This window comes from Neovison vison, chromosome 10, assembly GCF_020171115.1.
Source record: "Neovison vison isolate M4711 chromosome 10, ASM_NN_V1, whole genome shotgun sequence".
Taxonomy (NCBI): Eukaryota; Metazoa; Chordata; class Mammalia; order Carnivora; family Mustelidae; genus Neogale; species Neogale vison.
Genome location: NC_058100.1, coordinates 65112324 through 65135983, shown reverse-complemented (window position 1 = coordinate 65135983; position 23660 = coordinate 65112324). Strand labels below are relative to the sequence as shown.

General features: G+C 50.6%; 1 protein-coding gene across 1 annotated transcript in view; it reads right to left on the bottom strand.

The window, feature by feature from the left end:
• PLXNA2 (plexin A2) overlaps positions 1–23660 on the bottom strand; it is a 213398-nt gene that overhangs the window by 55332 nt on the left and 134406 nt on the right. The window contains exons 6-12 of the mRNA XM_044267494.1: positions 21928–22051; positions 20073–20226; positions 19101–19197; positions 15915–16029; positions 7098–7298; positions 5223–5319; positions 819–1009 (exon numbers count right to left, since the gene is read on the bottom strand). Of these exons, the coding sequence (XP_044123429.1) occupies positions 819–1009; positions 5223–5319; positions 7098–7298; positions 15915–16029; positions 19101–19197; positions 20073–20226; positions 21928–22051 (979 nt within the window). The remainder of the gene's footprint in view (positions 1–818; positions 1010–5222; positions 5320–7097; positions 7299–15914; positions 16030–19100; positions 19198–20072; positions 20227–21927; positions 22052–23660) is intronic.

The following is a 23660-nucleotide window of genomic DNA, read 5'->3' as shown; positions in this document are numbered from 1 at the left end:
GAAGATGCAGAAATGGAGCAGCCCCTCACTGCTTTCTTAAATGAGTGGACCACGGTGCTACCTGCCTGCGCCTTTATTCCCAGTCCCCATAAGGAACGTGCAATTAGTTTCAAAGCACAAGTGACAGTCGGTGAATAAGGAGCCACGAAGAGTGATGAACACATAATGCAACCAAAGTTAAATACAACTATTTCTCTCCCAGGCCATTCAAAACCCTGAGCAGCTGCTTTTTCATTCACATCATCTATTCATCTGCCTTTGCAATTTGCTATTCAGGAAACATCACTTTTTTTTCAGGATAATTAATTACCTATTTCTTTCCATTAAAATGCACAAACAAATTGGGACCGAGAGTAAATCCTGGGAAATGGCACGGTGGCCAATGTAGTGCCTGCCGTTGCTTTCGCCTTCCGTGTTCAACTTTGCAACTCGGAGCTAATTGTGGCTCCTGAAATCACATTCCTGCTGAGAAAAGCTAAACCTGCTCTCTGAAATGTTTACCCACCGCGCAGCCAATTTCCCATCCCCACCTGGCTCTGCCGGCCTGGCAGGGAGCTGCGCTGGCTCTGCCTCCCCTATGTGTACGCGTCCACACCGATGGGCACCACATTCACACACCGGCCTGAGGGCACACATCCATATGCTTGTCACTTACACCTGGACGTGGGCCATCGAAGCGCCCAAGAGAGGCTTCCCACACCCCACATGAAACGTGCAGGACACTTGGAATTCTTCTGCGTGAATGCCTGCCCCACTGCACATCCACCACGGGCCGGTTCCTGGCCACCCCGCCCCCTCCGGGAACCTGTGGGTCTCACCTCGGTGATTTGTGGGTTGGAGCACTTGACATTGTGGCTGGACCAGTCGAGCCAGGGGCTGGAGGGGCTGGTACAGTGCTGCTGCAGGGAGCACCTGCGCTCGCCGCTGCACCATCCGCACTCGAACTTCCGGTCGGCCTTCAGGCAGAGGCCACAGCTCTCCCGCTGCGCTGCACACTTGTAGAGGTGCACTGCAAAGACAGGGGGTGACACAGCGGGATTGGAGAGGGCTCCTGGGGACCGAGCCTCTTCTCGGAAGCACCACGGCACACACGGGCCTTGGGCACGGACAATGCCGGTGATCGCCGTCATCCTTGCAAGGGTAACTGATGGGGAACAAATAGTGAACTGAGCCTCTTTGTTGCTGACAGGTACTGCAGAAAATACTATTTCAGAGTTCTGGCTCTAGGGGCGCCTGGGTGGCTCAGGGGGTTGAGCCGCTACCTTCGGCTCAGGTCATGATCTCAGGGTCCTGGGATCGAGCCCCGCATCGGGGTCTCCGCTCTGTGGGGAGCCTGCTCCCCCCCACCCCCGCCTGCTTCTCTGCCTACTTGTGAGCTCTCTCTCACCAAATAAATAAAGACTTTAAAAAAAAAAAAGAGTTCTGGCTCTACACTGAATCATATCAGGGCTCGGACTGTGGTCTTGCTACTTCTGGCGATGTGACAGAATGTCACTTCCCTGAACCTAGTATACTTTAGGACATGGGTGTGATCGTTGTCTTTTGGAAGGTTTGAATGAGGTATCATGTCTTAAGTACTTAGCATAGTGCCTGAGTGTCCATAACACACCTGATGGGCCACACAAGCTTGGGCTCTTCTCTTTGAGGTCCCACTACATTCTTCGGTGCTGTCTTTCCTACATGGGGCCCTCATCACAATAGGCAAGGACTGATTTCCCCATTTCAGGTAAAAATGAAGCTCCAAGATGTATATAATGAGTCTTTTGTTTTTCTTTTTTTAAGATTTTTATTTATTTATTTGAGAAAGCATAAGAGGGGGAAGGTGCAGAGGGCAAGAGACAAGCAGACTCCCCACTGAGCAGGTTTGATCCCAGGACCCCAAGATCATGACCTAGACCTGAGCTAAAGTCAGATGTTTAACTGACTGAGCCACCCAAGCACCTCAGCGTATAATGACTTTGGAAGCTTACTAAGGTTAGCGCCCAAGCTAGGACGGTGGCGTTCCAGCTCTCTGTGCCGCTAGACTATAGATCCCAAGAGGATCCTGCCCAGAAACTGGGGACTGGGGCATCTGGGAAAGAGGTCAGCTCGGCTCTAAGAAAGGCCAGTGGCTAGCAAAGTGCAGGCAGAACTGAGGAGACAGAGTAGACACAGTCCTGTTCATGTCCCCTGCATTGGGGGGTTGCATTCCCAGAGGACAACCTGGCTGCTTAACAGGTCACTTTTGGAGTCTGCAGACCCTTGGCCTTTGCTTTTGTCTCTTACTGACTTAGAAGGCCTGGGCAGGCCAGTCTGCAGAGGTGTGTTTTGGGAACCTGGGCCTTCACTGTCACCCACTGATGTTTTGAATTCAGAATCCTGAGTAGAATTCTCCAGAAACAGAACACTCAGAGAATCACTTTCAACTTTTCTGGTCAAGCAGACAGACATAAGCTTTCAGGACTGGGGGTTGGGGGGTGCCTATGCTGGAAATTGGTCACAGGCCCCGATGGGGGGCATTTTTTTTATTCCTCCATAGGTCGCCATCCTGTTCCTCTGCTCTGTCAAGTGTCTCTCAGTCCCAGGTGCAGGGACGACATTTAAACGTCCTTATGCCCACGGCTTCTTACAGTAGAGGGCAGGAAATGAAAATAAGATGAACTATTACATAGTGAGCGTTTACTAACTTGCACAAACGGTGCATGTCTGATACCTCATTTGGTCTTCGTGCTGACCCCAGGAGGGGATCATCCCTTCCCGAATTTCACAGGGAAGGAAACTGGAATGAAGGCAGGGGCAGTAAGTAGTCTGAGTCCCCCCGCCTGTCAGTGAAAACACCAGGATTTGAATTCTGGATTCTAGAAGCCACATCCATAAACACCATGGCCGTCTCCACCTAACACGGCGCACGGGCACCAGACACACATGGGCCTTCGGAGGGACGAACAAGGAGATGGTGCTGCCTGAGTGTCCCAAATGTCCAGAGCCCCCAGGGAGGGGTCTGACGTAAGCCTGCATGTGGCCGCTCTCCTCCACGCTCCAGGTACGACGGTGACCTCTGGGATCCCAGCCCAGGTGCTCAGCAGGGAGAATGTCTGTCTCTCAGCGGTGAGGAAATGTGGCCGGGGTACGAGGAGGAAGAGAACAGAAATTTCCCTGGTTCAGTTTCTTTCTCCCAGCCTAAGTGGACTCAACTTCCTTGAGGGTGTGTGGGTGGGGGCCTCTGGTGGCTCTGGTCCCCTCTCTGTGCCCACGGGCGACCCCTCAGGCTGAGGGAGAAGCTGGGGCAGCTCTAGCTACTTGAAATGTAGTGAGATGTGGCTCACGGTGTGGGGAGAGGTGTCTGGAGGGCAGAAGGCTTGACATCCCACAGTGCCCTGAGGACGGACAGTTGGGTGGTCCAGCATGTGACTCTGAGACTGGACATCCTTGGTTCAGATCCTGGCTCTTAACTTTCTGATTCAGCCTGTTTTTTTTTTTTTTCTTTCCTTTTTCAGCTTTATTAAGGCATAACTGACCAAAAGAAATCATGAGGTATTTAAAGCATATACTGTGGGGACACCTGGGTGGCTCAGTGGGTTAAGCCGCTGCCTTCGGCTCAGGTCAAGATCTCAGGGTCCTGGGATCGAGTCCCACATCGGACTCTCTGCTCAGCGGGGAGCCTGCTTCCCTCTCTCTCTCTCTGCCTGCCTTGCCTCTCTGCCTACTTGTGATCTCTCTCTGTCAAATAAATAAATAAAATCTTTAAAAAAAAAAGCATATACTGTGATGATTGGATATACATCTACATCATGCTAGGGTTCGTCCCATCTAGCTAATTAACATATTGATCACTTTATATAGTGATTATATATATATATAAATCATATATATAGTGATTGATATATAGTGATATAGATAGATAGATAGATAGATAGATTAGAAATATACATTTAGGTTGTTCTCTTTCCACAGACCTCAATCATACCATGCAGCATTACCGACTACAGACACTGTGCTTTGCACTAAATACTCAGACTTCATCCATCGTACAGCTGAAAGTCTGCACCTTTTAACAATCTCTTTATTTCCCCCCACGAGCCCCCAGCAACCACTTTTCTACTCTCTGTTTTTATGAGCTTGACTTTTTTTTTTTTTAAGATTCCACATATCTGTCTTAAAAGCGGGAGCGCCCGTCAGTGTGCGTGCATTCCTGTGCCGAGGCCAGTGCTAACATGTGTACTTTCGGTATCTGTGCTGCGGAAGTGAGCACTCATGGTTCGTTTCATAACCTCTTTGGGGCTCGGTTTCCTTATCTATAAAATGAGAATGATGCTAGTACACCCCTCTCAGGGTTGTTACGAGGATTAAGGAGAATCATCTCAAAAAAATCACTGGGTGAGGGGCGCCTGGGTGGCTCAGTGGGTTAAAGTCTCTGCCTTCGGCTCAGGTCATCCCAGGGTCCTGGGATTGAGCCCCGCATCAGGCTCTCTGTTCTGCATGAAGCCCGCTTCCTCTTCTTTCTCTGCCTGCCTCCCTGCCTACTTGTGATCTCTGTCAAATAAATAAATAAAATATTAAAAAAAAAACACCAAGTGAGTGCCTACCCACACTGGCGTTGCTTTTGTCCCTCTGGAGAGCAGACGGGCACCCTGATTTTTGCTGCCCAGAGGGCAACGCCTGCCTGGCACATGGGAAGAGCTGCCCGCGAGTTTGTACGAACGACAATGGATCAGGGTGGCGGTCATGGAGGGTCCCTCCCGGGTCAGCCCAGCTCCTCGGTGAGCTTCCCTGCAGCAGTCCTGGGTTTGCGTCCTCCGGCTTGCCCACTCCCCCACCTTACGACCTGGGTGGGGGGACGGTGTGCAGCCTCACAAGCCTTCTTTGTGCAGTGATGGGACCAAGGACAGGGGAATCAGACCCTAATTGAAAACAGAATCTCTATTTCCCTGGAACCTGGCAGGACGTTCCTGCTTGCTGCTTTCCTAGGTCAGGTTCTGCAGACACTTCAAAGTCTTGGGGAGCCAAAGAAAAGTGCGAGGAGCCGGCAGCTGCCCGGCGGATGCTCTGGTTGTAACGAAACAGGGTTCCCAACAGGACTCCTTTGATGGCTCCAAATGTTGCTTTAGGATCCTCTGAAGAGTTCCGCTGACAGAGGGAGTGTATTATTCATGGCACAGCGGCTGGCCGGCTCTGATCCCTCCGCCCCAGTCTTTCCCGGGGTCACGAAAAGATCAAAACTCTACCCGGAAGTAGCTGCTCACCTTTCAGGTCCTGTGGGTTGTCGATGATGAAATTGCCGTTCCACACCACAGCGAAGTCCACGGCCAGGTTGCTGATGTCCATCCCGTCGTACTGGTACTGCGGGGAGAGGGGCAGAGAGCACACGGCTCGTGAGGCTCCCTATCACGGGGGGGTCAGGGATGCTGCTGGCACCCTGGGGGACCGGGACTACAGCGGAAGAGAAACCGGGGGCTCCAGCTCCCTCTGGGCAGAGAAAGGAGCAGAGGGAAAATCAGGCAAACCCCCTTTGCTGTTCGATTGATGTCTGTGACACCCTCGCCCCGACTCCCAGTCACTAATGCCAAATGGGTTCCGCCCAAAGCCCTTGGTGTGGCGCCCCCTGCCTCCCATCATCCAAATCCAAACTCACTTCTCCAACCTTCCACTCCAAGTCTTCCACTGCCCTCCTGCAGAAAGCTTTGAATCCACCTGTCTCCAGACACAACGGCCCCAGCACGTTTCTGCCTCCGTTCAGCTCACATCGCCTAAGGAGCTCCCCTCTCTCTCTCTCTCTCTCTCCAGCCTCCATCCTTCAACCTGCCTGTGTTCTTCTGGTCCAGCTCAGACTCACCTTCCCCAGGTGTCTTCTCTGACATCCCTAGAGGCCTCCTGGGCTCTCTCTGCAACCCCCCCCACCGCACCCCTGCATGGCCAGTTTTGTCTCTCACTGCCTCAGAGCTGCTCTGCATCTTCTCACGTGCAAGTCCACATCCCGCTGTGTGAATCCCACCAGAGCCTCCGAGCAGAGCACACGCACAACAAACAGGGCTGCGGCTGCTGGTGGGCTGGGCACTGCAGGGGTCCTCTGGCTGCACGTGAGCTTTACTTCGGCCAACAGTCCATTAGGGAAAGAGTTCCGAGCTTCTGGTCACGGATCTGACCAGGCTGACCGTGAAAGGCCTCAAGCTGTGGCCAGGGGTCAACTCTCGCTCTCTCCCATGCTGGTCCCACAGAGGACCAGACAGCCTGGCACACACTTCAGAAATAGGCTGTCAGGTGGCCCAGCCTCTGCTCCTCGGTGAAGACAGGCTTTGGGAATCCCCTCCCGAGAGACCTGATCCGCCCTGGCCACTGAGATCTCAGGGCAGGCCACGCTCCTGTCCGCCCCCTCCCGCCCCCTGCCCTTCCCGCCCGCTTCCTCCCTTTGTCCTGTTGCATTTCTTTCTCACCCCACCTTCGCCTTGTGCTTGGCGGCCTTCCACTGATTACAAATTCTATCAAGCGCCTGTGACCTGGGAATCTGACAGCCCCCTGATAAGAAGCCCAGATTCTCTTTATCTCTCCCAGGCGAATTAGCTTCCCTCAACACCTCTGTCACATCACCCCCCATCTCCAGCTGACCCCCCATAGTCAGAGACAGGAGTTGGCAGATAAAAAGATCTTCTCTGGGCTAGTATTATAATTAAACACCTCGTGCTTTCTATCTGGCGTGCAGGACTGGTTTAACCCTTGCAGCTCTGGAAACTCACGGCTTCCTCCTTCCCCCTTTCCCCCTCCCCGCCTGCCATTCTGCTTCTTCTGAGTTCCTCTCTGTCCTCTGGTTTACACCTAAATGGCAGCGGCAGTGTGTGGTGGCATCTCCTGGCACTGGCTACAAATGTCACTGAAGGCCAAGAGGTCTCTTTGAACTCAGAAAGGGCACAAAGCTCTCCACTGACACCAGAGGGTCCTCATGTCACTCGGCCTCCTCTGTCATCACCAACTCGCTCTGCTTTGAGGGGTGCCAGCGTCTGGGGATGTGGGGTCAGCCCGTGGACCCAGGAGGTTGTGGGAACGGGGGCAGCTCAGGCCTCGGCCTCGGCACGGCGGTGAGAGAGAGCTCTGCAGCGGGCAGGGCGCGGCGGGAGTCCCCTTACCGAGCTGTTCTGGCACTGGACGCTGGAGCTGTTGAAGCGCAGGGCAGGCACGCGGTGGACGGCGCCCTGGATGTTGAGGACACACTCATAGCCTCGCTGGCCAGACTGAGGCTGGGGCAGGTTTCGAGCCTTCAGAGTGATGGGCTTTACCTCTCCGACCGGTATCAGAATCTCCTCCGTGGGCACCAGCTGGGGACAGTCCTGGGGGAGCAAGCGGAGAGACACCATCTGTCCTGACTCGCACCTTCCTATGCGTCTCAGCCGGGGTAGGGGGCAGGACCCGGGTGCCCGGCCAGACCTCCTTGTACCCGGGTGGGCTGCCCACGAGAAGGATGTACCTCATTTAAGGGGCACTGGGGAGTCAGCAGGGGAAATGAAATTTCTCTCTTAGCTCCCGGGGCTTTGATATTGTCATCCCCAGTCCACACACTGTCCCAGATCTGGTGTGCGTGCTACAATTTAGGAATTCATTTCCAAGCACCAGTGTGGCAGGCTGTGGATTTTATCTCTTGCCACACAGGATAAAAGAAGCCCCCGCGCGTCCCCGTCCCCAGCCTGGAACGCCTGCCTCTCGGTTTCATCCCCTCCCTGGCTCCTGTCCCCCCCTTGCACTGTCCGGCCGGAGGCATTCTGTTATCGACAGTGTCAGCTTCTCCGCTCCGGCTGAGTCGGCCTTTCCAGAAGGGGGATCAGCGCTCCAGGCAACGCTCTAAACACTTGCTCTGGCTTTTTATCTCATTTCATTACCAGGCCCTGCGTGAATGCCATGTTGCTTCGGAAAACAAAACCGAGAAAAGAAAGTCTTGGTGGGGAGGGGCTGTGGGAAGGACCGTGCGAGCCCAAGGAAGTGAGACAGCCGGACTGATTTTCCGGACTTCTCTTCCTAGACGTTTCTTCTCTCCCAGGGGTCACGTTGCCACCTTCCCGCAGCTCTGATCTCCTGCGCACACTCTCCCTCGTGGGGAAGACAGAGCCCAGCAGCCTCTGGCAGGGAGGATGGTAAGGGCCAGCCACCTCCCTGGGCGGTCACTTCCTGTCTCCTGGGACCAACAAGGGAAATTCTTGACGGGGTGGGGGGGGGCTGGCACTTAGTGCCCTGGGGCCAGAGCCGCTGCACTTCCTGTGAGGTGTGGGACAGTCTTGAACAAGGAGAACGGTCCCCAGCCCAGTGCTAAAAGCGCTCCTGGTAAGAAGCCGTTGGTGACACAGGTGGCACTGAACAATGGACAGCCTTAGAGGCAGAATTCGGAAGAGACGTAGGGGACCACAGCTGGGGCTGAGGCAGTTGCTTCTCTCCTCAGGCCTCAGGTACAAGCCCTCACTAGCTGGCCTCTGCCTCCTCACCCTGGGGGCTCTCATGCACCGCTCCAGCCATCTGGGATTTCAGGTGAGTTCTGAGGGGCGGTGTCCCCAGCTCTTGGGCCTTTGGTCCTTTGGAGATCCTTTTCTCTCTACCGGAAACACTCACTGGTACCTCCTGCCACTCTTCGACCTCCTGGCTCCTGCCTCAGCCCCTCTGTAGCTGAAAGCCTCATAACTAGCCTTCAAATTCAGCTCTGCAGCTCCTTTTCTGGAAAACTGTCCCTGACCCTTTCCCCACCCTGGCCTTCAGGATGGGTTACAGATGTTCTCCCGTGATCGCATTTAGCCCTCAGGATTGCAGTTTCTTGTTGGCTCACTGCCCTCGCTGCTGTGGGAACCTGGAGGCTCAGGCCGCGTCTCATTCACCTCAGGGTCCCTGGTCTCTATCCCAGTTCCTGACATGCAGTGGGCACTTGGTCATGGCTCGTGGGAGGGTAAACAGAAAATGAGAAAATGAAGCAACACATGAAAAGATCGCTAACTTTCTTTCCACCTCCGGCTTTCTACATTCTTCAGAGCATGAGGGTGGAGCCCTGCCTTGTGGGCACCAGGAAGCTCGAGGAGTTTGATTTCCAAAGCTGGGGTTGGAAATGGTCACTACTTCTGGAGTCGCGTGATCACTCAGTTGGGCCTGTCCACATCTAGTAAGAATCCTGAGAATTTATGAAACTCTGGATAAATTTTCCACTGCAACTTATGGAGCAGGACCTGGAGGAATGTCTGGGGTCACGGGTGCCCTCTGTCGCCTGTAGGCTAGCTGCATGTGACGACCCCCAGCAGACAAGGTCTCTACAAGAGACAGGATCATAAGGCAACCCCAGAGCAGATGGGTCCCTGCTTAGAAGCCAGTCACTCAAGCTGCCAACTCATAAACACGCTCCTTCCTGCACGCTTCCTCTCATGCCCTGAGGGCACGCTTGACAGAGTCTTTCATATATTTATAGCCAAGAAAAAAAATGAATACCACTTTAGGGAAACCCAGACATCTCCTGGAAAAGGAGATACTATTTCCTGTTAGGGGCTAAAAAATCCCCATCGTGTCTAATAAATTAAAATTTTAATTTAGACTAGAAATAAGACTGAGGTATAATGAGGGTGTGTGTGTGCGTGTGTGTGTGTGTGTGTGTGTGTGTCTGAGACAGAATAAATTTTCAGACACAGAACTAGTTGATACATTGTAAGTGATGACTAGTTGTTTTTCATCTCTAACGAGCTCAGAGAACAAATTCAAGTTTTAGCAACACAATCTTCAAGATGTGTTTCTGGAATTATGATGTTTTGTGTCAGTAAACAAGATTGTAGAATGCTTTTAACTTCGGCAAATTTACATATATTACAAATATATTTATATATATTTATTGTATTACATATTTATTTACATATAATACACACACACACACGTGTATACATCCTTATCTTTTTGTCTAGGTTAAGCTGGGTCCAACCCGGAGGTTAGAGAATCATAAGAAGACACTTGAAAAGTACTCCTTTGTTTTTTGTTTTTTTTTGTTTTTTGTTTTTTTCTTAAGGGATTCTAAAATTTTAGAGAAGAGTCCCACGGTCTGCTGTTTTAAGACCTGCGGGGACCAAATTTAAAGACAATGATTGGGGCGCCTGGGTGGCTCAGTGGGTTAAGCCTCTGCCTTTGGCTCAGGTCATGGTCTCAGGGTCCTGGGATGGAGCCCCGCATCCTCTCTCTGCCTGCTTCTCTGCCTACTTGTGATCTCTCTCTCTGTGTCAAATAAATAAAATCTTAAAAAAAAGACAATGATTAGGGGCTTCCCAAATGCCTTAACAGGTTTTAAGATTGCCTCAGTACAGACAGATGTTTTATCCTCTGCTTGTTTTTTCGTGGGGGTGGGGTTTGTTTTGTTTTGTTTTGTTTTTTTGCAATTTCAGGCCACGAGGAGTAAGATTCTTTCTTTTATTCTCTAGGGTAAAGGAAGAAGGAGTTGAGGGTCAGGTACGCTGACTTCTTCTTGGGGAGCAGGGGAGGATCTAAAAGTCTGGGGTTGTGAGTGGCGCAGGTGAATAATACATTAAGGAGGAAGCAGCAAGCTTCCTGGGCAGCAGCGGGAGGAGTGAAGGCTGAGGGCAGGTGCAGGAGAGCCAGCAGCCTGGAGCACTGCTAAGTCGTGGGAACTTCAGTGCCTCAGGGCCTTGAGGAAGGCCATTGGGTTTCATCAGATACAATGAGGCCACTTGCAACTCCATTGTTTCTGTGAGCTTGCGCGTGCGCACGCACATACACACACACACACACACACACAGACACAGACACAGACACAGACACACACACACACAGAGTTGCTGTTCTAAGAAAGAAAGCACAAATATCCAAGCTATGCTGCTATGCTTTCCCCGCAGAATGTTAAGACGGCTATCAGTGTTAAAATGCCCATCGCTACTGCTTTTCTCCCTGTCTTTAGGTCATCTTAACTCCTCTCTCTGTCTCCAGGCCAACTTGGCAGCAGGATCACCTCCTTGGCAGCAATCTGAGTTTCTGTCCAGAGGAACAGATGTCCTATCTGGGAACATCCCAGGGGCAGGGGTGGGCTGGGGAGGAGGAGCCCCAGCTCTGGGGAAGGCAGGACCCTGGCGTGGGAGCCCCGCACTGCTCGGGAACGCGTCGCCCACTCTGTTTAGCTGTGCTGCTCAGCACGGAGGCCCCCTCGGCCCTCCGAAATGACGTCTCCCATGCGGAAATGGCATTATCTTCACCCACTGGACTTCAAAGAGAGAGAGCAGCTAGTATCCTGGGAAGCTAATCGGATTTATTTGGTTCTATCTTTCCCCTGGGACAGGGCGTAAAGAAGATATTTATGTATCTACATCTCACTAGGCCTGGTTTAGCCGTGGAGGGAGATGAGCTTTTAGAGCCGAAAGTCATACACAGTAAGCCATACATAGCCCTGCGCACGGCCACTTGCTAACACCGTGTCCCAGCTTGATCCGGCCCAGGGAGGCAGAGACTCGGGGGGTGGGGGTGGGAGGCATCAGAGATCCCTTATGCTCTGCACCATGGGAAGGTCTGGCTCATAACCTTAAAAGAGCTCAGGAGATGGTTCAGTTGAAATTCAGTTTCCTCATCTATAAAATGGGCCCAGAAATACCTGACAGGCTTAGAAGGCTTAAAAGAGAGGCCTATGAAAATATGTTGTAAATGGCAAAAAACAAATACAAACCTAAATATCCCTACGTACTTCTTGCGTGTGTGTGTGCATGTGTGTGTTTGTGCTTGCATGTGAACCCAGGATCAGAGGACATCGGCTTACCCACAGTCAGCCTGGGGACATTTACTCTGCGTCATGCCTTCTGCATGTATCTGATGATCCTAAGGAAATTGCTTCAATTACCTAAACCCCTGTTTACTCATCTATAATAGTATTCATTTCATAGAGTGGACTAAATGACAATATATATATATATATATATATATATATATATACACATGGTGTTGCATATATAATAATCACTCAATAAATGTTCACTACCGGGGCGGCTGGGTGGCTCAGACTCAAGTGGGTTAAGACTCTGTCTTCAGCTCAGGACCCTGAGGTCCTGAGATCAAGGCCCTATACTGGGCTCTCTGCTCCATAGGGAGCCTGCTTCTCCCTCATCTCTCTGCCTGCCTCTCTGCCTATTTGTGAGCTCTCTCTGTCAAATAAATAAAATCTCAAAAAAAAGTTCACTACCAATATTTTTATTTTGAATTAGGTACTTTCTTATCAAGCCTAAGCATATGGACTTGGTTCCTCACACCCCCGGGAAGAAGCAGGCAAATCTACCTCACAGGCTGGTTGGTCAGTATCTGCATGTGGGCCTACTAACTCAGCTTCCACGGGCAGCCTCCCCATCTGGAGAGATGGACTGGTACCAGTCCCTGCACACCCCAAACCCTCACGACCAAGGAGCATAAAGCCAAATTGGGATCCAGCCGGCAAGTGTGGCTGTGGCCATGGAGACCAGCAAGCTGACTGGCTCTGATTTTCTGCAGAAAGCATACTGTACTCAGCTCTTTTGGATGCCTGAGTTCTCTGTTGCCTTGGGCAAAAAACCTAAATTTTTAGCATTTTGGTTGCTACATATGTCAAATATGAATTATATGAATCTGCAGGTCTGTTTCCAAAATCAATTGAGATGCCACATGTCCATGACTCTCAATCCTTAGACTCATTTGGAATGGTACCCAGGAATTTGGAATTTTTAAAAAAGATTTCATTTAATTTATTTGAGAGAGAGATAACACAGGCAGAGGGAGAGGGAGAAGCAGACTCCCTGCTGATCAGGGAGCCCCATGCGGGGCTCGATCCAAGGACCCTGGGATTGTGACCAGAGCCAGAGGCGGACGCTTAACCAACTGGGCCACCCAGGCACCCCAAGAATTTGAATTTCTAACAAATATCCAGGTGATACTGATGCTGCTGGTCCCCCTACCCTGATACACACGCTTTGAGAACTCTTGTCACATGTGAGAAATTACAAATGTGTGCTATGTTAATGTTCCGTACACATCAAAGGAACTCATCAGTTATACATTGTTTTGAGGAAGTAGACATAAAATTTTGGTTCAGAGTTAGGGGGCCCTTACTGGACGTACAAAAGAAATACTCTCTGACCCTCAAAGAGGCACCTAAGGGATTGCCAGTGCCCAGAAAAACCTAAAGACATCGGTGCAGACCCCTAATACAGCAAGGAAAACCCCGCCCAAGCTGGACGTGTGCACTTCTGCTGTTGCCCACATTTTCAGAAATGGGACTTCCCAGAGGCAGAGCTTTGGACGGAGAAGAGCAGAGCCTGGGAGCTCATTGCTGGGAAGGGATGCGTGAATGACTGTGGCCAATAGCTCCGGCAGTATTTGAGGAAGCTTGCTGGGAACCTGAACCTGTTTTCTTTTCTGGGCGAAGTTAGGAGCCGGACACAGACCAGGCTTCCACCCCTGGCCTCCAGAGTGTCAATCCTAGGGCCTGCGCCGGGGGCCTGTGCTTATCAGCAGTAAGAAAACGGCAGTCTGGCCCAGTTCCACTTAGGAGAGGCAGAGGCGACGATGTGAGGGAGGGACAAAGGGTACCTCTCTGCCCCAAGCAACAGACATTCAGGAAAGAAAGTGAAACTAATGGGGGTAAGAAGCCTTTGGGGTTCCCCCCAGGGCTCCTTCGGTATTCATCCAATCCCAAGTGGCTGGGTAGCAACAGCTTTTCTGTGGCCCTGCTCCCTGGAACATTCCAGTCTCTCCCCCGTGACTGTGAGGGAACCGTGTTCCAGTGACTTCTAAAGGGCACGAGGGAGGCCGGCATGTTTCCAATTAGCCTTCTGGCCTCCACAGCCCTGCAGAGTTTATTTGTCTCCCTCTGCACGCCCCTCCTCCAGCCCTCCCTCCAGCGGCAGGCCCCTTCCAGGCTTGGCTTTGGGTTTCCCTCTGCCGGAGGGGGAGCCCCTGGGAGAAAATGAAGCAGCTGTTCCTTCTCGTCTAGATCTGCACTCCTCTCTGTCTCTGTGCGTTGTGTGGTTGGCCTGGCTTCATTTTACTAAGAAACTTAAAAGTTGAGGAGGGGCCCCCGTGAAGGTCAGTTTCTGAGACCTTCAGCACCATCTTCTCATGCCTGCCTTTGCCTCCAAGCAGCCCTGTCTGCGGCTTCTGCTGTTCCTGGGCTGCGTCACCTCCCTTCGCCATTCTCTCGCGGACTCCCTGGCTGCGTGAACCACCCTCCACGCTGGACCCGTGGCCCTTGGGTCCTTTCCTTTGAGTAAGAAGACTGACCTGAAAGCATTGCCACACGCTTGCAGCAGAATCCCAGGGTTGGGATCAATTTCCAATGTCCGCTCAGACCAGGGCGGCTCTTTCAGGCCGGCTACATCCAAGCACACCGGCTGGCTGGAGGGGAATCTTTCTCTGGAAGGTTTTCAGGGCACTACATAACTGGTTCCATCACGCTGGGGCACCTGCAGATGGCCTGTCTTAAACACCACCGGTGGGCACCATCTATGTCTCTCTCTTTCAAGATGGGCACATCCCATGTTTCTGGCTGAATGTAACACACTATTTCAGAAACTCAGCAGAATTCAAGGCCATGGGTGTGTGTTTGAGAAACAGTTCAAGGCCTACTATATTCTTACTTATTTTTTTTTTTAACCTTTGGAGGTATAATTGGCAAATGAAATTCTAAGATATTTAAAGAATGTATCATGATGATTTGAGATATACTTTCTTATGTTTATTCATGGAAACAACTAGCATTTCTATCACGACTAGGAAACATTAGAAGACTCTTATTTCTCTCTCTCTCTCTCTCTTTTTTTTTTTTTTCCATAAGACTCTATTTCTTGAAATCAGGGACAATGATATCCAAGGAACCCTTTCTAGTGTCATTTGGGTAAAGTGGCCATTCCTTCCTTCTTTAAGGCGTGCATTCCTCAAACACTCCCTGAAGAAGACGCTGTGGAGTTAAAGATACGATGTAATCCTTGCCTTCAAGGAGCTTCTAGTCTAGTGCAATGGCAACAGATATGTAGAAAGAGTACAGCAGAATACACACAAGCTACACTGTCACTTATATTTGCAGATTTTCTAAAAAGTGGAAGAAGAGGGGAATGTGTGTATACACATGTGTGCCACTTATATGAATACATACGTCTCTACAGTTGTTCAAACCCAACCAACTGGCCGTTCTAGGGTGTTGGATGAAAACCATTAAACACAAGAAAGGGAAAGTGACCAAGCACGCCTCATTTTCCCAAGGCAAGCTGTGAATGTGTATGAAAGTCAACATCACTGGATACTCATCGGATGAGCTATTCCTTGGAGAGACAAGCAATCTGATATTTCATGGTGTTGATAACAAAGGTGGGCCAGGCCTTGGGGATGGAACACTGGCTGTATAACAGACTGGGACTTTTTTAGCAAGGCCTGGTTCTTTTCACCAGCTGAATTTCCTTCTCTTTCTAGAAGGCCACCCACCCAGTCCTACATCAGAGTCAAAGAATCATTGAAACTTGGAGTTGGAAGAGAGGTTGGCATGAAAGAATGGTTGAGAGTGAATGTTCCATTGAATCACACTATGTCTGTAGCCAAGCAAAGGCCTCAGACTCAAAGAATCAATGCCATTCAGGGCCGTCTTCTAGACAATGGAGTCTGGTTGGTTGGATATGTCCTCTCAGCTTTCAGTCTCAACACTCAGTTCCCCTTAAGCCTTTGAATGTAGAAGAGTCTCAGGAGTCAAGAAGATACAGCACATTTCTCTGCCTTTGGGGCATTTTCTGCCACTTTTTCTTTTTTTCTTTTTTTTTTTTGAGTTTTATAACAATGGGGTCTTTCTAACATGTAGAATCTCTGGGAGGAAGACCAAGATGGGTCAGGGCAGGGAGATGGCCAAGCTGCTGGACTGTCCACCTGAAAAGGGAGGGCCACTCAGATGCACTGGGAAACGTCACCATGCCAAGGCAAGCCCTGCTTACCTCTGAAATATTGATCCGGCCCTCCTGGAAGGAGCAGGTGGTGGGGTCGTGAGTGCAGAGGTTCCGGTATTTGCACCAATGACAGCGGAAGGCGCTGTTGACACAAGACAGGCACCTGCAAGGATGGAGACAGTAAGAGGCAAAGAGAAGGGAGCAGACAGGGAAGGTAAGGGTCCCAGGTAGCCCACGTATTATGATGGAGGCTGGTTATCCTAGCCTTTCTCTCACGAGGGCTGATTCATGGGGCACCGAGAAATGTGCAATCTCCTTTGAAGATGTTCAAAGGACCAGAAAATTGGGAAAAAAAAAAAAAGGAGTCTAAAGTGGAAAAATGTAACTTATAGAGCAGTGGTGTGTGAGAGCTGGCCTGCATCAGCTCAGGAGAGCTGATTATTTACATTTCTAGGAATTTTGTAAGTGGTCGGTATCATGTTAATAACTTCAAATCAGCATGGACAGAGTATTTACACCCTAGAAATCGGCAAATACTGCATACTAGGTTTTTTCTTGATTGATGGCCATTAAATATTTACCAGCATCCCACCACTTGTAAGGCATGAGACATAAGACTTAAGACAGAAAAGCACAGGGATAGAAATTGGGCAGACAGGATTCCGGGCTTGGACTGCCACTTGGGGTCACCTTGAGCAAGTCACTTCACTTTCTGCATTGGAAGTTCTTCATCTGTCTGTCATAAAACTTTCCTGTCTGCTCCACAGGGCTGTTTAGCATCAAACAAGATAATGTGTAGGAAATGGTTTAGAAAGGTACAGTGTTAAATGTGTTACTTTCAAGTGCTCAAATTACCTGTTATTTCCAGCTCTTAAGTCACATTTGAGTGTCAAAGACTAGAGCAATCACACGTGTTTCTGGGCTTTGGGGGAGTTAACAATATAACAACATGAAATGGCAATTTGTCTCAGTCTCTAAGTAGGGGAGCATAGCAGTAGTATGGGGGTGTTGCATGCATTTCTTGCCAGGTTAAGCGCTTCTTCCCCTCTAGTTTTACCTGGGGGCTGTGTGTGACCAGACCATTATAATGGAGTTGGATTTTGTCAGTGGGGTCGGTCTTCCTGCTCCTTGTCAGCTCCCCCCCATCTAGCCTCTGACAACTAGACCAACCTGGAAGGGACACAGCTGGGTCTGCGATCTGGCGCCATCTGGTGGCCACTCTCTTTACATTTCGGTGGATGGGTCTCCATCTGGGGGTGACATGCTAAACTGTCACCCTGTTTTGGATGCATTAGCCCATCTACACCTCCTCCTCCCTGTGCTGATCAGTCTTACCCACTTCCGGATATGCCCAAAGGGACTGTGTTTCTGATCTTGGGCCCCACCGACTGGTTCTTGCTAATATCTTAGGATTCAGCAAGTAAAGAATGAGATTGGACAAAGAAAGATAAGATGGGCTTTAAGCCCGGCCTTTCCCCTGGCTCACTTTGTGACCTTCGCTGCAGCACTTATCCCTGTGGGTCTCAGTCTACCATATTAAAAGCAGAGGATTGAACTTGATTCTGTGACTTTTTGCTAGGAATGCCAGGAGTAGAACAGGGTAAGATAGTGTTTGGCAATAAAATGGAATCTTTGCTGTCAAGGAGTAGGTTTTTTTTTTTTTTTAATTATTATTGGGTATATTTTGTTTTGTTTTTTGTGGTTTTTTTTTTTGTTTTTTTGTTTTTTGGCTAAAACTTGCTGTCTGTGACTGCATTTCTGTTGCCATAGCAATGCAAAGTGGTGACATCACACCGCACTGCCCTGGAGATGAGGATGCTCTCACGAACAATGAATTCCATCACCACTGTGCTGGAGTTTGAGAAGGAGGTGGGGAGTTTCTTTTGCCAAGACGCTTGCATTTTCCCCACAGGGTTAGCTGGGATGGGGACACAGTGGTTAGTGGGCGATTTAGTTTATTTTGGTTTCTGTACTTAAGCCCTGCCCCCACCCCAGGCCATTTTTATCACTTGTCCTGCCTTTCTCAGCACATCTATTGACTCACCTCAGTGGGGGCTCAACTGTGTCTCCTTCCTTAACTACTGCGGAGATCCTAGAGTTCCAGCAGCTGATTCCCATGGTAAAAATCGAGATCAGAGAAGGGGAGATTCGGGAGGACTGGCTCGTTGGTCTCTTTTAATGGCTAAAGATTCCCTTCAGGTACACTGGCACACAAACCCTCTCCCCATGTGGATTGCTGAGCCCATCTTGTCCACAGCCTTGTCCTACAGACAGGATGCCTTGGACCTCAGGTTATTCCTGTCTTGGGAAATGGGAAGGACGGGTCCATAGACTATCCCTAATGATTGCTCCTGGCTCCTTCTGGTGTGGTGTTATTGCTTGATGTCTCTCCTTGTGGAATGTCCAGGGTCACTGGTCCAGTGGCCTTTATGAGGCCCTATTATAGAGACCCATTTCCCTCTTTCTAAACAAGAAGGTATAGAGATCCCAGTTGGTATAGAAGGAGTCTCAGCTTCTCTTCCAGAGAAGATAGACAGAAACTAAATATGGGTCTCTCTTCCTGCCCCACTGTAGAAGCTCATAGCTTGTGGGCACCACTGGTAAGCATTCTGCTGCTGGACATGGCTGGCGAGGCCAGCTGGGGCCTACTCAAGCCCCTCTAGGGGCTGCCAGTTTGGTCTGGTTTCTCCCTCCTCTTTGAAAAGCTGAAGGCTGGGTTTGGACCACAGTGGAGTTAAAGTCGGTTCTCCCCCTCCCAGCCTGGTGCCTTTGTATCCTGTCCTCCTCTGGGGGTAGCTGTGTGCATAGCTGACTTCTACCTTTGAGTCTCTCTTGGACTCAGACATGGAGCATACGTCTAATTACATTCACTGTCAATCTCTCCGTTCAAAGCCACCACCAACTGGTCTTATGGTCTTTGGACCATGACCTTCGTCTTCACGTCAAACTCTCTGTTTACTGTCTAAGCTGGAGAATTGGGGGCAGGGTTGCTGGGGGTCCAGGCAAGGGAGATTGGATGAGATCAGCGGCTTGGACAGTGAGAGTCATTCTGTTTAACATAACTGAATAAACCGAACAGAACTGAAAAGGAACGTTTATGGAGAGCTTACTCTGTGCCCAACCGTATGCTGGGCCCCGGGGGAGACTGGGAGGGGAAGCCAGCACGTTGGAGCTGCGAGAACCCCACACCTGTATCCATGCCCGGGGCAAGGCCCCTGCCCTGTGAGTGCTTACAGTTGGTGGGCGCTGCAGTTGTAGAACTTGAACTCGGTGCTGACAAATATCTTCCCTGTCTCCTTGGATCTCAGCTGTAGCTCTAGCCCAAACCAGTCTGGGGGTAGAAAAAAAAAAAAAAAAGGAGAGGGTAACACAACCTGGGGGCCCAGTGGAGAATTTGAGGGTAATCCATTAAACCGGTCCAGGGCTCTCTTGGGGGCATAGATAGTAGATGAAAACTGCCTGAGGCATCGCCTCCCAAGAGGATCCCCTTGATCCTGCTGAGACACCCCTCACTGAGACCCAGCCACCACCCCCACCCCTTAGGGGAAACGGAATGAACCACATCCCACAGAAACCCTTGCTTTGGTGAGGCATGTTCAGTTACTGAAAGACTTCAGGAAATATGAGGCCCGAACCCCTCAAGCCCCCAGTTCCATGGGGAGAACCCCACTGGAAATCACTGGCTGGAGCCACTGCCATTCCTAGAAGGGAAGGGAAATCTGGGAAAACTCTCTGCATGTGGGCAGATTTAACCCAAATGGGAGCAAAGGTTTTCCTTCTTCCTGAATTTTGCTTTGGGCCATGACAATTAGCTTTCAGGCTCCAACGAGCTGTATAAGCCCATGTTAGCATCTGTGGTATGAAGGCTTGGTCAGGCAGCTTTTGTGCTGGCGCTCCCACCCCGCCCCTTCTGCCCTCTGTGCACCACCCCATCCCCCGGGCACTCTACTCTTGACCATTCTTTTTTTTTTTAAGATTTTATTTATTTGACAGAGAGATATAGCAGCAGAGGGAACACAAGCAGTAGGAGAGGGAGAAGCAGGCTTCCCGCTGAGCAGGGAGCCTGATATGGGATCCCAGGACCCTGGGACCATGACCCAAGCCAAAGGCAGATGCTTAACGACTGAGCCACCCAGGTGCCCCTACTCTTGACCATTCTGGTAGGGCAGCCCCTGGCATGTGACTCTCGAGGCACACACTTCTTACCTTGATCCAGAGGGATGCCCGGGACATCCTTGGGTCCTGGTGAGATGCAGATGACCTGGCTCCCAGACACTTGTCCCTCCACCTCGGTCAGGTTCCCGAAGGCACAGGAGATGCCCACAGACAGGTCGGGGGCATCACTCACAACTAGGCTGAGCTGTGGGAGGAGCAAAAAGCCTCAGGAGGAAAGAGATGACACCATAGGAAGAGAGAGTTCTAGGGCCTCTGGGGCCTAGGGCTCCGGGTCTAGCCCTGCTGTGGCCTGCCTGCAGACTCATGTCCCCCAAGCTCATATCTAAGGAAGGACATTGGTCTAGTGATCCTCTGACTTTGACACAGAATAATTACTGGAGTGCAGAGTTGATGGCTTTTATTAATATCACTGAGTTTAGTTTTCAGTCTTGGCCAGCTTCATAAAGGACTGGGTGAAGGGTCCTTAGAGGGAAAGGTATACCAAAATTCCTCTGACTCTTGTCATTCTGACATGAAACCATGACCCTGGAAAGCAAGTCTTGAGCTGAGCCCTTTGCAAACAAGCTGTAACGCTGGCTTACCAATCTGGAGGGTTACTGGCTTGGTGGGCAACAGCTAGCCCTCTCCCTGGCTACGGTTCAGCGGCTGCTTATCAGGATGGCAAGTGTCCTAGAGTTTCTACCTCTCTGCGCCCCCAACCCTAGGTGCCCTGCTTGCTGACAGCCCCCGCCCAGTAGGGCGGTGGCTTCATAAGGAACTGTGGGGACCAGAGAAAGCAAGGAATTTGGACACCAATAGCTCAGATGATGTCAGCTCCTGCCTCTGGGTTCCAATGATCTAGGCCAGCAGTTTCCAGCTTTTTCAAGTTTGCATACCCTCCTCTGAATGGTAAAAATACCACTGAGCGCCAGAAATGAGTTTGTCCATAACACAATAGAATATCTAAGTGATATTTGACACAATAGGTAAAAAATGCGACTGGCTTCCTCTAGCAACAGGGGGTGACCATAAGTGTGCATGGCAACAATACCCCGCCCCACCCCCGCCAGCCTACAAGTCGGGTACATAGGTCTCCCATTGTCTTCCCACCAACACCTGGCTCCATTTATTTGCCGTGGCTTCTCACTCACAGTGAGTGTCACCTAGCCTCTCCAAACATTTGTTTGCTGCTGAATCCCTGCCCCAGTTTCGTTTCCATGGGGCCAAGAGACTTAGGTACAAACTCCCTATTTGTTCCCTCAGCTCCATGGGAGCCAAAACCTCCTGGTGGGGATGAATGAACAGAAATCTTGGAAGGCTCATTAACTAATTAACATCCGTAAATGCTCATAAAACCTTCAGAATGAAATAATCGTGCAGGGCCTAAGGACATGAAATATTTGGGGTTGTACCCCGACAGGTGGTTAAGGGCTGTTTTAGTCTCTTTAATATTCTCTTTAAGTACATACTGACTGTGACTTAAGCCTCGGTCTCTGTCTCTGTCTCTGTCTCTCCTCTCTCTGTCTCTCTCTCACACACACAGAGGCAACTCTAAGGTCTGTGTGAAAAACCGCATGAAGTGGAGGAATGTAAACAGAGCATGTAACAAACAATGTGTTATTTAGTATCGGATCACACTATGTTGTAGATGTTTGTTACTAAATGCAGAATCTAGATTTACAAAACAGATCAATGGGTAATGAGTTTCCCGGGAGTACAGAGAATGACTGTGCCCTTTACAATAGGAACTACCATTGGTTTTCTATAAACACAGCATTTCCTTGTAGTGTTTAAAGTGAGATCCAGTGACAGATAAACGTGCACGTGTTGAAGGAACACGGGCACACCACGTGCGTGCTCCGCGCCCTCCCCCGCCCCCTGCCGGCCCCCAGGAGGCGTTCCTTACCCGCCTGCTGTGTTCAGACACTGAGATGCTGCTGGGCTGCACCTCAAGCCTCATGCACTGGCTGATGCTGGCCGCAAATCGGTTGGGTTCCCAGGCGCGCTGGCACTTGTCCCTGCGGGAGCACCTGCCAGGGACACACATTCACAAGAGGTCAGGCCTCGGAGACCCATCTGCTGGGCTCCACGGTCCCCTGGCGGTTTTAAGAGTGTTTTTCTGCTCTGAGGCTCTTGGCTTGTCTTCTACTTATGCTTTTCAGTTAGCCCAGAGGGCCTGGGTGACTCCCAGATGGTCCTGATCACAGTTAAACACAGACTAAGAGGAAGTGGGACTCAGCCCCAACACGAGTGGTACAGTTTAGACATAAAGAATAGCACCTGGGGGCGCCTGGGTGGCTCAGTCGGCTAAACGTCTTTGGCTCAGGTCATGATCTCAGGGTCTTTGGTTCAAACCCCATGTCAGGCTCCCTGCTCAGTGGGGAGTCAGCTCCTCCCTCTCCTCCACGCTCCTGCTCTCTCTAGCTATCTCTGTCGCTATCTCTCTCTCTCTCAAAAAAATAAAATCTTTAAAAAAAAAAAAAAAAAAAAGAATAGCTCCCGATAGATAGCATCTTTACAGGTTGTGTGGTGAGCAAGGGCGGCAAGTCTGGGGAATGTGAGGGGTAGCCCAAAAGAGGCTAAGCATGTGAGCTCTGGGGCCCGGCTGCCTGGATGCTTCCCTCCTTCTCCCAGGCCACTGCATACTATGGTGTCCCTTTGGGCAAGTGACTTAATATCTCCGTGCCTCAGTTTCCTCAACCATGAAATGGAGAGGATGGTGATAATACCCTACCTCACAGGGCTGGCGTAAGGATTAAATACATGAGTACTTAGAAAATGGCTTTTTGGGGCACCTGGGCAGCTCAGTTGGTTGAGCACCCAACTCTTGATGACGGCTCAGGTCATGATCTCAGGGTCCTGGGATGGAGCCCTGGGTGGTGCTCTGTGCTCAGTGGGGAATCTGCTTGAGATTCTCTCTCTCTCTCCCCCTCCCTCTGCCGCTCCCCCTGCTCCTTTGCTCTTACGCGCTCTCTCCCTCAGATAAATAAATAACTCATTAAAAAAGAGAAAATGACTTTTCAGCCCTTATAATAATGTTAATGATGATGACTATTCACGTTATCATTCTACCCCCAAAAGGTGTCCAAGGCAGGACAGGCCTTCACTGTGTGGGCCGGCCTGCAGGCGAACCTGTGGCTGGACTAATGACTCTCTGAAGGCAGGGACCATGTTTTCTTCATTGAGATGGTCTCCCTGTCACATGCTGTATCTTAAATAAATATCTTCACTGTGAAATAACGCCTGGAGACAGAGAAGCAGACTCGGGTGGGTGGGGGGCTGCCTCCGTCAGAAAGCTGTGCGGCCGGCCGTCTCTCCAGACAGCTTCATTTCGGCCCCGGGGCGGCAGGTGGGCACGGGGACGCCTGCGAGCCGGGCATCTGCTGGCTGCCCATGTCACAGGCGAGCACATTCCAGGGCTGGTGCTTCTCCAGACCAAATCCCCCCGACACACCACAAGATGCCACAATCCCTCAGTGGTTCTCCCCAACCACCACCTCCCCCTCCCCCGCCCCTCCCTGCTTCCTTTCCAAGCACATAATGGATCTAAATATGAATGCTGTCAAAGAAAAGAATTATTGAGGTTTAAGTGAATCCTTAAGATAGCTCTAAAGTGAGCTCTTGACTGGGGCCTTTATC